Raw genomic sequence first — 17702 nt, forward strand, 5'->3', positions numbered from 1 at the left:
TCTGATAATCACCACTGAATCAACTGTGTATCTCTTAACTCATGTTAATCATAATTCGATTGAACATGGGACGAATCAAGTCATGATTAGAAATTTAAAAGTTAGGGAAGCAGTTTATTGAAGAGGAAGTAGATACATCAGACCATTGGTTTATAAAAAACCAAACTAAAATCCCCAGCTAATCATTCATTCGGGATTTTAAATACAATTTACTTCGATTATCCCTATTTTATTGACTAAGTGATTATTTCAGTTGTATTTTTTTTACAATAGTTAAATTATATATATATATATATATATATATATATATATATATATATATATATATATATATACAGCACAACTGAACGATCACGACCCCACACAATAGAGTTTGTATAGGATATATGGAATCCATTTGAAACTAATCATTGATGGAGACATAATGATTACTTAAATGAGTTCATTATGTCAATATGTTTAGTTTCAACTTGGTTTACGTCACAATATGACATCAGTGAGGTGAAACATAGATAATTCAGTAAGCATTAGAAAAAGGTTTTGCATTCGTTTGGGAATTGCCAAACTACATCTCGATCCTACGCTTCAAGAATGGTGTTAAAATCATATGGTTTATTAGATATTATTATTGAAATTTGTTGACGAGATGCATTTGGAGAAAGGCAGAGGTCAAAGGGTTCTGTAACACGTCCATAGATAATTATTAGTGATTTATGATAATTTCTGTGCCGTGTATCAAAAACGTCCGCTTTACACAAGTTAGATAGTGATGAAACGAACATTCTATTCCTAATTGCTACTTATCCAACTTGGAGTCGAGAGATTCAATTTGACAATTAATGTATGCGACATATTAATTTAATGAACCGAATGTTGAAGTTGACTAACAATCGTCGATTATATGTGAACACGATTTCGGCAAAAATTTATACTAACTCAGAGATTCATATTGATATCAATCAATGTTGCAATCAAATGTATATATGTGGACACATTCTGTTCTGAATTTGGTCTATTAATCCTCATACGTCTACACAATAACGGTGAAATCGTTGTAGTAAATTCCCCATGGAAAATACACAAAATCAAACTCCTCTATTCACCAAAGTCGAATGGATCCAATTAAATGGTATTGTAGTAAACAAGTATGACATTGGAAAGGACGTTTAGGAATTTACTGAACCACATGGTACTCAGGCATACAAACATAAACACGAATAAAGTTTACCACTTATTTGTTACATCAGATGAAACAGTGATATGATTATGATGCTTCCATAACAATTCTCTGATTGGAATTGTATTCAAAAGTAAATTCTGTTAGTTGGTACTAACGCTCTCTCATTTTGATCTTAGGAATTTCAAGTCTTTATGCAATTATCACCATTCTTTCGTATGCTTCTTATATACACGATCGGTATGTTTGGTGGAGGACTAATTGTCCACCTCTACTATGTACAACATGAAGAGGATTTGTATACAGCAGCACTGTTTGCAGCCAAGTCACCGAAATTGACAGCAAACGATAATACATATAAACAGTTGAGTAGGTTAGATTTAACTTAAAATGACTATCAATTTCTTTATCGTGTTCCCTGAAAATTACAGTTCTTTCGAACGACTCAATACACGAACATGCATTACAACATTTAGGTAAGTGTATTGGTTTTGATTTGAAGTGGGAAACCACAGTTGTTATTAATGGTTTCAATGATTATTCTAAAAATTGCTTTCAGTTGAAGCAATACTCGAAATATCCATCTATGATTCAGACTGTAGTTTCCGAATTCTAGCTAAATATTAACGAACTGAGTCGTTATAAATGTGAATCATTTTTTCAGTCACCAGTGTCTTTACTAAGTAAGTAGGCGAGTTGAGTGGATGGTTTGTCGTACATCAATCTTATCCATTTTCGAGATAGTTCCCATTTGTAGAAACGCATTTGGCCTGTATTACTTTCCACTGTTGAAAACATTTATGCACCTCTCTGAATTCAGACCCTTCAGTCGTCTCATCGTTTCACATTTTACTCTGTCTATCCTAAGTGACTCTGTTGGACCAAATAAATAGAGAACTTTCTCAAACTCATACTCACATAATTCATCCAGAAAGTGAATTGGAAACGTAAAAGCTGGAAACAATACACACTTTTGTGAATTTTATCAACATAGGTATTCGATGAAAGTGTTAAGCTCTCATCATCGTTTTAGTATTGACAGCCCTCACTGAGGTCTTTCATCTATTGGAAACAACTTGTTCCCTTCAGTTTTAGCTCCATAAAGAACCCTCCACGTCTCAACAATTTCCTCAAAGTCTTTCCTATGTTTCACCGGAAACCTCAGGAATTCACTTGACCTATTTCTTAATCAGCGAACGAATACAGCATAAAAATGGCATTGGTATCAAAGAAACAAGAGAGATTATCGTGATTACGATCAACCATTGTTATTTATTTACTAACTTCCCATTCACAGTTGAAGACATTTCACTGGTTTAGAAATGAAAGCAGTTGGATTATCTGTAGACTGATCATCATAATTTACGTACTTTCACCATAATATAGTCAGTCGTTTCTCTATAATTGAGTTGAATGTACGGTGTGAAAATATCAGGAATACGAAACTGGGTGCATTTCTCACAGGTAGTGCTGTCATATCTTGTGTTCTGTCTATTCAAATATGAAAATTGAACATTGTGGTGTCTACAAGATTTCAAAGCTATTTCCTATGAATAAATATTAGCCAATGAGAGTGGTTGGCTAACACAGAGTACACGGTTATCTATTATCCTCATTAGTGTTATCTCAAATAAAATGTAAACAGAATGGAGTTCAGAATCAATCAATTTCATAATGAATGTTCCATTGTTTATTCATGAAGTTGGAATATAGTATTTAGTGATCACCAATATTTTGAGGAATATTTATGATGTGATGGCGTGTGTCTTCAAATGAAACCGAAACATGCTTGCTAACTACACATGTTAGTACAGTGTGATGAGGTTTATTGGAATTGACATTAACCGAAATACGACATGGAATCTATACAGGAATGATTTTAGTGATGGCATTGATGTATAGACGTGGAAGATAGAGAATTCGAACTAGTGGATCGTGTTCAACACAAATTTCGTGAGCGCACCGTGAAAATTTTGATGAGTTAATCAAGTGAGAAATGTTTTGGGTGGGTGTGGAACCTTTGGCTGAATACATGTGCTAGCTGATGGTTTTGCAAATATTCATGGAGAAGAAGAACAAATTGACTGCCTTACTCTGTGATGAGTTGCAATGTTGTGGTTACATCTAGAGAGTGTGTTGATTTATGAATTAATGGATTAGAAATGTTTGAGAAATTTCGGTTTTCCAGGATTGATGATATTTATTACTTGTAATGAAACAGTTTCATAATCAAATGATATGGCAGATGACACAGGAGAAATGACAGTACCGACAGAGTAGTTCGAATTTAAGAACTTCGGAAAATGATCCATGTACAATATAAGTAAAATCCCAAAAGTGGAATATCTGATCGATAGCTCATAGAGTGGAATGGACCTCATTTGAAACAAGTTAGCTTGTGTCATTCTCCATACTGTTGAAATTTTCAATAATTTACCCTCATCTAGATCCAGTATTTCCAGCATATCTTCGAAAATATGATGAGCTTCAAATTGTTTCCTTAGATTTGGTTGAGTTTTCATTTTTTCGATATACGTTTTTACTTTTCTGACAGCCAGGATTTGGAGGTCTATGTCATGTTTATTGTGGTGGTTCAACTGTACCACCTAACTTCTGATGATGAGCTGTTCAAACACTGAGTCTTAGAGGTAGAGACATGTTTAAAATTTTCATTATTTCTTCTCTTCGTTTCAGCTTGGCCAATCGGGTCACAAATATGTCATCTCCATTCTGATAAAAATTCAAGTAGAGTATTCCGGGAGGATGTCTTGTCTCGTCTATACATTTAAGTTCTTTTCGGATTTCCAATTCACTAGGTGTGTTGCTATTGAGTGTGAATCAATGCACAACATCTGTTTCACTATGTTGAACTTGTGTTGATCTGTGAAGTAACTAACTCTTTTCATAAGTTGTGTAAGTGAACGGGTACCTTCGAAATGTGGTTGGTATAACACGAGATTTGTAGATTCAAGACTCTTACTAAGGAGTATATGTCAGCTCATGTGATACAGATGCATTAACTGCATTTTCTCCCTACTGAAAATTCAGTGAACATTGTTTTAATTGTTCTCATTGTTTTAGTTAAGCTTCTTGACTACTCAGTCAGTCAGTCAATTTCTCTGTTTATGCGAATTGACTTACTTTATTCAGACAAACGGTGGCAGTTCGCAGTCTCGAATGTCAAATTAATTTTCCTCGTCTTAGAGGAAGAATTAGACGAATCTACATTGTTTCTATTCTTGTATACTTTCCTTCCTACCTGTAGCCGAGGCAACATTGGCTAACGTATTGGCTAAACAAGTACGTGTGTTCTGTTGGATACTAACAATGCCAGCGAATCATAAATCAAAAGCTGTTCATGTGAAAGCTACGTGGGCTGGTCGATGTAATAACTATTTATTCATTAGTAGTGAAACTGATTCGCATCTTCCTTCAATAGGTAAGTCACTGATTGTCCAGTTGTCAGAATCGTTATTATTATTATTATTATTATTATTATTATTATTATTATTATTACTGTTTCATGTTTTTGTGACCTATATGACCAGACTAGATAACGAAACAGTCGAAACGATAGTAATATCAGTGATAGTAAGCATCAAGAAAATAATCTCCAAAAGGGGATTATTTGGTGCAATGAAAATTATGGAGAAGTATTGGAATTCAAAATCTAAGGAAATATTATTAAAATGCATACATCTGTCTTAATGCATCAGATTCCGAGTCATACCACTCAACGTCTCCAAATGTTGTAAATGATTATCCCAGGAACACTAAGCCGGTAAATTGGACTTACTAATGTGACTCATATCAACATTCACTGACTTCCGTGATTGAATCCTCGTCCCGGTCTTTCCACCCCTTATTTTATGCAACCTCCTCCTGCACCAGCCAGCATTGATTGTCAAGTCAAACCGTAGTAATTAATGTGTAACACATTATCGACATTAATCCAATTTAGAACGAAAATGATTAATGACTAGATCAGTAGAAACCCACGTTAAATCTTGTGTAACATTTAAGGTTCTACTATTTACTCTGAGAGCATTGAATACACTATATTACCTCATAATTAGACTCGTGTTTAAATTGAAGCTTCTGAGAATACTGTATTCATTAGAAAATACAGGGACATTTGGTTCCATTCCTAAATGTCTTATATGTCTACTCATCTAGGTATTTGAGAATGGAGTGTTTACTTTAAGCTGTAAACTAAATATACAGAAATGTTACAATTTTTAAATTCCACCATGACGTTTTATTGCACTTTGGAGAACACAACATACCATTTACAAACCCTGGTAAGAACGTTCAATCTCTAGTGTTTGCCTGTCCTCTTGAATCAATGATTCTAGCCTATAATCGTTGTTTTTTATTGTAAATGAGATCAAAGCATACAAACATATTTATTGTCTAAAGATCCCCATCATGTTAAGAAGACTAATCTATGAACGAAGAATATTGTTTTCGATAGATTCTCTTCAGGTTCTACAATCCATATATTCAAATTATTAATCCGAAAAATATTCAGGTCAAGGGTAAAGTGCATCGTTTAAAGTAAAAGCATGTGAACTGTAGGATTGTCAAACAAAATAGAATAAAATTGTTCATGTTTTTATGACTCATATGGAATGTTGACTTGAATCTGCTTGTATGTTAAGTGGAAATTACTGTTGTTATTATTATTACTACTACTATTGGCTAAAGATCATTATTCATCTCCCCAATACACGATTCATTTACTTCACGTTCATCCTTACTAATAATTTTTTACACAATGTAGTCTTTCGCTAAACATTTGATCGAATTGTAATTACATTATGATTTCTCTCACCCTATCTGACCCATATTTATTCTGATAATAGATCTTTCAATATGAATAAATTCACTTGGTATTGTTTTTACTTGAATCTTCTTATTGATGCTTAGCACTGCAATTGATCAGTCTGTTATTGGCGCATGTGCATACTGTTTGTATTGCCTTGATATTGCCTTAATTCACAAGCATTCTAAGCAAAGATAGATAGTGGCCAGAAGTGGAATCCAGTTTGACGCGCGTTTCGTCCTATTTAGGATCCGTCGCCTGTATATACCTGCATCTGAGTTGAAGTTCATTCACTCTGGGACTCGAACCCAGTACCGTTCGCTTCAAACTCCATCGCGTCATCTACTCAGCTACTGAGTTCTGATAGCCACTTGCTTGTGCAATGGGGTGAAGTTTAAATTCACTTGATATTGTTTTTCCATATGATTTATACAAACACATGTTTACAAGTATAAATTGAAATAACAAGTAGTTATGGTAATTAAAATAACCCATTATGTCATTGAGTTTAGCAATGGAAGTTTTCTTTTCGTTGAAATCATTTACTTAGACTGTACATTCGTATCCATAGATATGTGGAGAATATATGTCTATGTTCTGTCCTTCTATAGACATGTTTTCCATACATCTATGAGTACGAATGTACAGCATAAGTAAATGATGTCGTCGAAAAGAAAATTTTCATCACGGAATAGCTATAGATTAATGAATTATGATAAAACTATTTGAAGGCAATAAGAATTTGCACCATCTTACAAAATTAGAAGAACTCTCAATAGTTGAGAGCATGAATCGGTTGAAGCTAGACCACTATGGGAAACCTGAAAGCATGGAACAGCCGTCCCGTCGTATTGTGGGACTCCTCAACAGTGCTTTGTAAAGTAGGTGGATTACGCTGATCGGATATTATGTAGTAGTAGCAGTAGTAACAGTAGTAGCAGTAGTAGTAGTAGTAGTAGTGTAGTGAACAAGAACGCCAGTGGAGACAATCTAATGTATTCAACACAAGATTACAGGACTTGTTAATAAAATCTAGCAATCATAAAGTAAATGCTTTATTTACAAAATATCCACCGATTGTCTCAAAATGACTCAGACTTCATTGTCCTTGCATTTTGATACAAATTGCATTCTGTTTCCATTCTTTACTGCTCGATCCTCTTGTCTCTCTGCTGCCAGACATTCTGTTCACGGCTAACATGTACACTACTAACTTATGTCAATATAAGTAGCACACACCGCAGTAGTAATCAGTGTTCTACTATATAACCCTTTATCCAGATCAAATTATATCGTGGATACATTGTTGGTGAAAGATGAAACCCAGATGCTTTGTGTCAAGCATTTGATTAATTTGATTTGGTCGCGTTTATGGTATGATACGATCTTTGTACAACTCCATTGATCAGTTACTGTCTCAGTAAAAATATGACCAACTATCCTGATCACAATATCTCATTATATTGGGCAGATATGAAAATAAGTGTACAGGATATATAGTGTTACGTGGAAAAGATTGTTGTGCAATATATAACTGACTTTACGAGAAACATTACATTAGTGTTATCTTAAAATAATGATTTATCTTAGACATCATAATATACACTGTGTGTATGTACACTGAGAGTACTCAGATAATATTGTTCGAAGCTCATTGGACGAATGAATATTGTCGTATTGTTTTCAGTTACAAAAAAAATTAAACATTTTAATCGATACTACCAATGTGTTTCGATTTACATGAGACTTATACAGATCTTAACACAAGTGAATTTTTCAAGTAGCTATGCATGTAATGTGCTATTTTGACAACTGTATACAAACAAAGACTGGACTCAACTATAAAAACACTGATGCAGATAAAAATATATTCACCGAACAAAACGTTAATTAGGCATCAGGAAGAGCTTTTGTGTGGGATTTCATAATAGATATATCTGATGTTAAAGTATAGTGTAAGGATAATGCAATCAGAATAAAGATAACCAGTTTGTAATTTGTAGAAATGTCGAAAATGAATGATTTTTCTATTTTGGTGCAGAATGTGCAATAAAACTACATTTTCATGGTGCTTCGAAAGAGAATGAGAATCGATGACTCCAAGTAGTGTTCTTCAAGGTTGTCCACTTTCTCCATTTCCATTTAACTTATTGGTAGACGTTCTTCTTGAGATAATAATAATAATAATAATAATAATAATATCATCGTGTGAATTATGATAAATTGATCTACCAGAAGATTCATTTGTTGACTCGGAATACTTAGATGAAATATTTTTATTTGGTGAATACCTTGACAACACTCAGGGTCTCTTGACCTCCTTAATCAATCAACAGTGCGAGCGTGTTTGTGATGCGTATCACTTCATCGTAACGCAAAATATTGCTTAAGGACTGGTTTCTGCCAACCTTGAGTCTGACGATAGCGAGTGAAATAGTGGATTGTGTCGACCACTTCACTTCACTTCACTTGAAAGTCTCATCAACACTAGTGGGTTAGTGTTTGACGGAATCTCGACACGGATGGAGAGAGGCCGGTTGGCGTTTACCAACTTGCTTCACTTGTGGCGCACACAAGATATACGTCTGTCAACTGCTCGACACTTCGCTCCGATCTACTTGATGGGTGAGAAACATACCTTTTATAATAAATGATATTCTTGGGTTACGAGGTCTTGATCATCAATGTCTTCAAATCATTGCTCATATATTTTTGTACCATCGATTTGACAATTCTGAGGTTGAACGCACAGCACCAGGTAACTATAGGAAGTCGATTGACGAGGTAATGAATCTATCGACTGAGATTGTTGGGATATGCATTATGCATGTCCAACTACCAACTAACTGGATGCGTAATAATGGCTAGTGCAACTAGTAGCTTGGGAAAAAGTCAGGGGAGGACAATAAACAAAACGTGGCATCAGTCCACAAAGGCATTGAGTGTTGAACCAATCCATGTAGTTAGGTGCATACAACCTGGTTGAGATCCGCGTGATCATCGTAAACAATGGTTGGAGACTTTGAGTAACAATGCTCAAAGTTGTTCTCAATTACTCAGATGCATTCATTCTTCGTCTTCTCTTATATTCAAAGTTCCCAAATTCCACATGAAGTTTTCAATCATTTTGATAATTTCATATTTCCTTCCCGAATCGTATCTTCTATTTTTAATTTTCTTTGTTACCACTGATACTGTTACTATGTCTATTGCCCTTGGTTTTTCCCTAACATTTGAGCCAATGTGATGTGGCAACTTGAGCCGAAATATATATGTATATAATTGGCTGAATTACCTGGCTTCTAAGCCAAGTTTGAATTTTAAGAAAAAGATAAATCCTATCATCATTCAGTCCAAGTCCACCAGAGGTTAGTGAAAGTTCCTTCCCATATGAACTCCGTCTCCCCGTGTTGGTTATTATCATTTATGACTGTCATTGAATCTGTCTGTTTAGTTACTCCAATCACCACCGAATATATCAATGTATTCGTAAATTGTAGCTGTTATCAATGCTGAAGGTCGCAACTTATTGTGGAATAAAACAGCTGGAGCCATAAAATACATGGCAAAACATTATGCCAATGATTACGATTACTTCATGAAGGCGGATGATGATTCATATGTGATTGTAGAGAATCTGCGCAAAATTTTACATAAAGAAAATCCCGATAAACCATTTATCATGGGCAGACGATTCAAGGTGAGTTGTGCACCTCCATATCTATGGAGTAGTCGATTTTTGACAAGAAGATTTATTTGCGTGATAAGATAATACAATCAACCGATAGTATGTTAAAGTGACTGTGGTGGCCAAATCAGTAAAATGTCAAACAAATTTAGGTGGGTTAGCGTTCTCCCAGATGGGTAGTTCAATATTGAAGATTTTGTGGTCTTTCTGGACAGCATCTTGACAAAATTCGTAGGGAAATGGGATGTTCGAATTAACACACATATGCTTACTGATTGCTGTTTGACCTGCTCCGATTTACTTAAAACTCGAGTTTTGTTTGTATTTTCTCTCCTCAAGATTTCAACATATTCTCAATCAAATCCGTGTCTACAATTGTCCACATGCATAGGTATAAGCGAAGATAACTCATGGTGCTTCTCAGACACCTAATGTTGTTGATGATGAAGAAGAAGGCAGCCACTCTGTCCATCGTGATTTTTATTGCAGTTGAAGCAGTTCACTTTGCTAAGATGTTTGTCTTCTCTCTTTTTGTTATTTCCTCTTTAGGTTTGTTAGGATATTCTGTAATGGTAGTAATAGTAGCAACACTGTTAGTACCGAATGTAATCCAAGTTCCCAGATCTAACTTGTGTGTGGTATAATAGTGATGAATGGATCGGGACTGAACACAGAGAACACAGTCTACACACTTGAATTATATTGAATTCGGAATTGTGTGGTTAGGTATGTACAAAATAATTAGTATTTGATAAAAACACTCCATCATCCTGGTACTGATCCAAGTGACTTTGGTGACACTTATGTTATATCCGTTTGAAAAGGCTATTTCCGGTTAAATACCACGTTCATCAATGGAGTAATCATCAGTGTTCGGTCACAATAATTAACGAAGATTATAGTGATTTTGATTTACCTAACAGATAGGATATGATTGACCAATGATTAGAACTGAATGTTGTGATTACTCGGATTACTTACCCAGCGTATTATTACTTAAGTGAGGAATTATTTCATAAATGTAAACAGAATATCTTCATGATAATTGAAGTTCGGGGGAGGGGCGGGGAATATCAAATCGTTTCATGACAGGAACTGTCAATAATTCAAGTGAATTTCTAAAGATCATAGTTTCAGGTTAAGAAAAGTTGTTCTACTATCAGAGAGCATCCAAATAGTTCCCAGTGTTACCTTAATTTGTATAAGAATTTGAGAGATTCAAATACTTGTTATTACAAATAATGCGTCTAAATTGTTACTTTCACTCTCCTTAATCCATGATATTCTTCTATTTCCTTCACATTCTTCTTCTTTGCAAAATAGCCATTTGTTAAACAAGGATATATGTCCGGTGGTGGAGGATATGTGCTATCTCGAGCTGGTCTTTTGAATATCGCTAATGGTTTGGAAAATAATGCCGTTTGTCAAAGTAATAAACATGCATTCGCTGAAGATGTGAAACTTGGTAGGTATACATACTAATTTTGCGTGTGACGTGATTGTATTATGACTATGCAACAACTGATTTGAATAATAATTGATATCGTTGAATATGACATGGAAACGGCCTAATGCATTTGGATTAGTCTGAACGGTTTGTGAAATCCTGAAGACATTAAATTCGATTTTTGGATGAAGTCTAGGTGCTCAGTATAGAGTAGCTTTATAGTGGGACGCAACAGTTATTTGCTTCCAGTTGGGTTTCCATCGGTTGTCTTACACTATGACATCTATATCTATTCTCATTATCATTCTGACAATTACAGTTGACACAATAATTGGAGTTGGTAGTACATAGTTGATATGTATTTATCAACTAACAATTCTGTTTTGTTCTACTAATCACTGTAAGATCCCATGCATTGCTTTTGCATCTATAATTTGCACGATGTATAAGCGTATGATAAGTCGTGTTAATTAAACGCTATATTCGGTTCCTAAGCTATTCTCGTAACTCTCAAGCTAGAACTACACAGCGATCTGAACACGAGAGAAAAGAAGCAAAACAAACGAGAAGTACTTTACTCAAGAGGTTTGTTTATGTACAGAAAATCCAGTGTTTTTATATTATTTTAGATATTCTTGGGTTTCTGGAAAATTCTGGAATGCTACTGAACATAGTAGCAGTATGAGTAATCATCCAATCAGAAACTCGACATGTGACGTCTCACGTTCTAGATGTTTCTGGCAAAACGTCTAGTGAACGCTGATTGGATATGATGCTTCTCAGTGTTTTCAGAGCCTTTCTTGGCTTAATTTCGAGGAATTTTCTGTATCTCCTCAACGCCTCCCCTTTTTTCGAAATATAATACTTTTTATCTGGTCTACTTGCAGCTTGATAACTGGTTTTCTGCGACGTTCGGATTTTCTTAGTATCCAGCGTCTATGAGTGTCTGTTGAGGTTCTTGCCATTGGAGCATCTGTAATTATCTCTCCCAGAAGACTCACTCGACTATATACCGTGTTTAGTGTTCTGTTTTCTCTGTATATTTGATCAATGTGTCTAATCCACGTTCCGAAAGTCCCAAGTACTTTGTATAAAACATTTCCTATTCTCTTCTCAATGACTCACGGTTGCCAACGATTTTCCCCAATGTATGACTTGACGAGCACTTTATCACCCACGTTAAAACTCCGGATATTCTGATTTTATCTGCGTCCATCTATTGGTTTAGGTGACAACATGGCGTTGAATATAGTTCGGATTCTTCTCCCAAACATTGCTTCAGCAAGGGAATTCCCATCTGGAACAATGGGGTTTGACGTAGTTCTATAATGTGCTAGGAATTTCTTAATTACCTGACTTCTACCTTTTGCCCTTAGCTTTCAGTAGTGCTCTTTTAAATGTGTCCACGAAGTGCTCTACCTGTCCATTTGATTGAGGGTGATAGAGTGGAGAGCGCATATGCACAATTCCATTAATGTTGCAGAAGTGCTTGAGTGATTCTGCAATGGATTGTGAGCCATTATCGGTCACTAAAGTCTCCGGAACTCCAAAGCAGCTAAACAGTTCGGATCTGTGGCTATTTTGTGAGTGTGTCCATTATGACTAGAAGAATTCTCCCTCGTATTGGGCCGGCAAGAACTGCGTGCAGCCTCTCTCAAGTACTTTTAAGTTTTTCCCATTGTTGCGGTTCATATTTATTTGGACTTCCAGCTGTTTGCAGGCACGACGAACAATTGCAGCATCTGGTTTCGATATCTTCATCCATTGTAGGCCAGTAAGCATAGCTTCGAGCCAACGCTTTCATCTTATTGATGCCGGTATGACTGTAGCGGAATTGTCTCAGAACCTTGTGGTGTAATGTTTTTTGGAATAACGATTCTATCACCAAACATAATTGCTCCAATCCCTTAGTTTGAAGCATCTGATGCTACTACGATGGGTAAGGATGGATCGTAATGGGTGAGCAACAGATCCTAGAATAGTATTTTCTTGACTTCCTCAAAAGCAGCTTGGCAAGTTGCGGACCGATCCCATTTTACATTCTCCGTCAGAAGGTTATTTAAGGAGGCACGTAAGTGATGAAGGTTAGGAATAAAAGTTCTATAATGACTAACTAGTCCCAAAAAGAATCGTAGTGTGAGGACATCCGTCGGTCCAGGCATAATTTTCACTGCCTAGGTATTCTCTGGATCTGGTCTTTTGTCATCTTTGTCGATTACAAATCCAGGGAGGCGTACATTTTGCATGCAATAGTTACATTTCTCCACACGGAGTCAAATTCCATATTCGACTAATCGTGACAGCACCTGGTCGAGCTTCTTTTCCAAGTCTATTCTATCCACTCTCATAATTATTACATCATCCAGATGAGCTGCAACACCTGGAACATCCTGTAGCATATTATCCATTGGTTGCTGAAATATGGATGTGGAAGTCTTGACTCCGAAGGGTAGTCGATTATGCCGGAATAGACCCTTGTGTGTGTTTTCGGTGAGCAGATTTTTACACTCATTAGCAAAAGGAATTTGAAAATACGCTTCTGATAAGTCCAACTTTGCAGAGAGCTTACCTCCATTCAGTTTAGCAAAAAGATCTTCAGGTAGGGGTAAGGGATACTGATGAGTTTCTAGGGCTTTATTTCGCCCAGTTGAGTAATCGCCATATAAACAGACGCTGCCAGTAGTTTTCTTTACTACCAATATTCTGAGAAATTCACTTGTTCAATGACACCGAATTTCTGAAGTCGTTGTGGCTCTTGTTCATCCAGTGGGAAGGCAGCATATGGTACAGGTCTCTTAGGTCAAAACACTGGTTTTGATTCATTTCGAAGAGTAAGAGCAGCTTTAAATTTACTACATTCTTCAAGACCATCACTAAATACCATTTTATGTCGTTTTAATAATGCTTTCACTGAGTTTTTCTCTTCAACTTTCGACGTACTGACGTTGTTACAGATTGAGTTTATGGGACGGTTTTAAAACTTCAACATTTCTATCCAGTCAAGCCCCAATAAATCGAGTGGTGGTCGTTCTGTCAAAAATATTACTCCCTTCTCCGTAAACTCTTTGACTGTGACTTCGCAATGAATCTCACAAAAATGTTTAGAATTCCCCGGATGCACTTTGTGCTGGTTGATGAATTGAATATATTCGCGGTCTCCCAATATTTTTCTCCCACGTTCTCCTGCTTATAAGTGTTATATCGGAGACTGTGTCTAACTGTAAGTGGGCATCATACCCACTAATCTTGAGACAAACATACTTTCTACGGTTATGTGAGCTGGCTTTGTGAAAAGCCACCGTTACTTTAGCTGTTCGTGGCTTGAATCTTTTAGAGCACACTGTCTGTTAACGGCGTTTCCAGGTTTTGCAATGACTTACTTTGTGCCCTTTTCTAGAACACATAGTACATCGATGATTTCTAGAAGGACAAAACCTTTTAGAACGCCAAACGCCACATAACCAGTGTGAGGATGATGGTTTGTTGCTGTCATTACCATAATTCTGCGTGCTGGTACCTTGTAAAACGTTTCTCTCGACTGCATTGACGTGAAGGAACTTCTAGTGAACAGTGATTGGATTAAATGCTACTTAGTGTTTCCTGAGCATTTCCTGGCTTTTACGAGTTTTCTGGACCACCCAAAAAGCGTAGAACCTGATTAGAACTTACTGGAAAGACTATTATTCGTTGACTTCATTTTATGTGTTTTGACATACTGCAAATTCGAGAACAATAAAAGAAACAATTCAATGCTAATCTTATTCGATACATCTTCTTTTCCCTCCATTGATTACAGGATCTTGTGCTGAAGCTACAAATGTTTCAGTAATTGATAGTCTAGATGCAGAAGGACGTGAATGCTTTCATCCGTTCTCTCCATCACATATGCTTACAAAAGACACAAACGGCTACCCAGAATGGTACCTAAAGTACAATTACCACAGAATAGATACAGTGAGTTTTACTAATAAACATATCTACACTTAAATATGCTATCCACGGAAAGGGTTATGGTTGGCGAAAATGTAACAAGAGTTTCAGCATCAATTATGTACAGGATAATTTCCAATGCTCACTCAAGTCTATATTAAACTATACAAATGAGTGAGAATCAGACAAAACACTAGTTTCTGAAAGCAATGATTATTCTTCTTCCCCTACCATACATAACATTATCACACATTATGTCATGAATGCTACTGAATACTTCAGATACTAAAATGATATTATGATAATTCAAATTTCAACGTTGTCCCCATTATATATATATGTTTTAGATGGATTTATCTGAGTAGTATTATGTAACACAGAAGGTAGACGAGTAGATGGATAACGTATTGTAACGTACTGTTTGGTGGTGACAACAGAAACCAAACGAAGAAATAACAGAAGTCGAGAATAATGAGTGTAATATCGTTAAAGATCACTTTTTGAAAAATTCCCTACACTCTCACTAATTTGTAACAGAGATGGTCTGATAACTGATTCACTGAGGTTTGAGATGGCGACATTGAAGTTTGGCACGAAATTTCACGTCACAAATATTAGTTAACAGTTACGTAAATGAGTAGTGTTAAAGAAGATACATTTATGTGGTGCTTGTGGAAGGAGGTTGAGTAAATTAAACACATTAATAATATAACTCTGAAGTAAAAACAACAGTTTTAAAAGAAAACATCGCGACATGCTTTTGGAGCTCAATGCTAACTGTGTTTGTTGTAACGCTATCACAATCAAGCATATACTAGATGAGAGGTGCACATGTAGCGTAGAAATGTTTAGAGAGGGTTGCTCGTGATTGTAAGATTATTGTCGCATAATCATGTTCTGCTGACCTATTTATTATTCAGTGTGCAGTTACTCAACAAACTTTGCTGACCTCACATTGTAACTGTATCTCCCCACATTATTGTTATATTATTGTTATTATTATCGTCATCATCATTACATTGACTTTTATTCTCCCCATTTGATTGAAATCAGGGATTCGATTGTTGCAGTGATTATGCTGTCTCATTTCATTATATTAGACCTGAAGAGATGTATCTCTATGAATATATGCTGTATCATCTACATCCTTATGGGATACATCGAGATTATATGGATTTAATGAATTATTTACAACAGAATAGAATTTCCTGATACAATATCACTATTATTATTATTATTACTATTACTGAGGTATTCCTTTCAACCGCCTTGTATTTCTCTCACAAAAATGTAAACAACACAGTGAACGTGTTTGCTGGAAATTCATCATGGTTGTGCAAACTGTTTATATGTTGTCCATCATGCACTCGTAGTTCTGTCTTCCAATTGCTATTTCTCTCTCTCTCTCACACACACAGATACAAAGACGCAAAAGATTCTTTGATTTTTGAAATAACCCTTCCTTCCTCTCTTTCGTTCACTTTCTCAGACATTCACCTCGTTTACACGTCACTGTAAAATACCTATGATTGATATTATTAGTATTTCTGTCTTCCCTCAACCTCCAAGTACATATCAATCGGTAAACCGATCAATCCACTAATTATTGTATAGACAACAGACAAAGAAATTCCAAGACGAGACATGCTCAATAAATAAGTTAATGAAAAATCAACTGAACTCCACCCATTACAAATATTGTATTACTATTATCGTTATTGTTATTATTATTATTATAAATCTTCCTCATAGCTTGTCTATGTAGACTTGTTTTATTTACTAAATAATTGTTTGTATTGTGAAATCTATTTGTTTCTATTTTTATTGTTTTTTTATTTCTTTCCAAATATTGGTGATCAGTAGAATAACATTTTCAATATTATCAGTTGAGATGAGAAACGTTTTTCAAACTTTCGTGTGTTTCTACCTGTTTGTTTTACATTTGCATATGGAACTTCACCCGGCATTGACCAGTAGCAAGAAGGTATGCTGCTGTGAAATGTCATATGTATGTAATTTTTGTATGAAGAAAGTTCCATCCTTTTTTTCAACTGTGCATATTCAAAGGGATAAAAACAGAACACATACATGGAAGTTTATAGACACGTAATGGAATAAAAGATGGAGTTTGTTCTTTCACTAAATTCAAGTGTTTTTAGTGGCCCGTGGATCTGACTCCATTTAGATTGTAAGAATGTTTGTTATCACCTATCCTCGTATACAATCATCAACTTAAATCACGTTAGTCAATAACGGAATTTAGATAAGTCAATTAACGAGAATGACCTTTGAATACATATATTTTGTATGTAAAGTGAATGCAATAGAACAAAGCAAAATGACGCGCAGGGGAGATAGCTGGTAAGCAAACTCATTTTTAGCCAGGCGTTACTCAATATTTATAGGCAGACAAAATAAACTACAAACATGGGATATGAAGTGTACACAAATATGCGCTCATATAAAAAAACAGTCAAGATTGATAAGCGAATAATTGACAAGGTCAAAATATGACTCAAGTAGAATGAATAGATTGGGCTGTCCGAAAGTTAGAATAAAGTATATGGGCTTAACATGATGACTGACACTACATGTTCATCTATTGCCTATTTCCGCATATTGAAATCTATCAGTT

General features: G+C 35.5%; 1 protein-coding gene across 2 annotated transcripts; it reads left to right on the forward strand.

The window, feature by feature from the left end:
- Positions 1-338: 338 nt before the first annotated feature.
- On the forward strand, positions 339-17702 carry C1GALT1_4 (Core 1 synthase, glycoprotein-N-acetylgalactosamine 3-beta-galactosyltransferase, 1; the record flags this gene model as incomplete). Of its 2 annotated transcripts, XM_051216471.1 has the most annotated exons (5): positions 1372-1546; positions 1609-1653; positions 4443-4616; positions 9503-9702; positions 11014-17702. In XM_051216471.1, 5 exons carry the CDS (start codon positions 1372-1374, stop codon positions 11170-11172), a joined length of 753 nt encoding a protein of 250 aa, XP_051067061.1. In that variant the 3' UTR covers positions 11173-17702. The 2 variants fall into 2 exon arrangements, with proteins under 2 accessions (XP_051067060.1, XP_051067061.1); XM_051216470.1 differs by having other exon boundaries at positions 339-4616; positions 9503-17702.

The sequence above is a fragment of the Schistosoma haematobium genome, chromosome 4, assembly GCF_000699445.3.
Source record: "Schistosoma haematobium chromosome 4, whole genome shotgun sequence".
Lineage (NCBI taxonomy): Eukaryota > Metazoa > Platyhelminthes > Trematoda > Strigeidida > Schistosomatidae > Schistosoma > Schistosoma haematobium.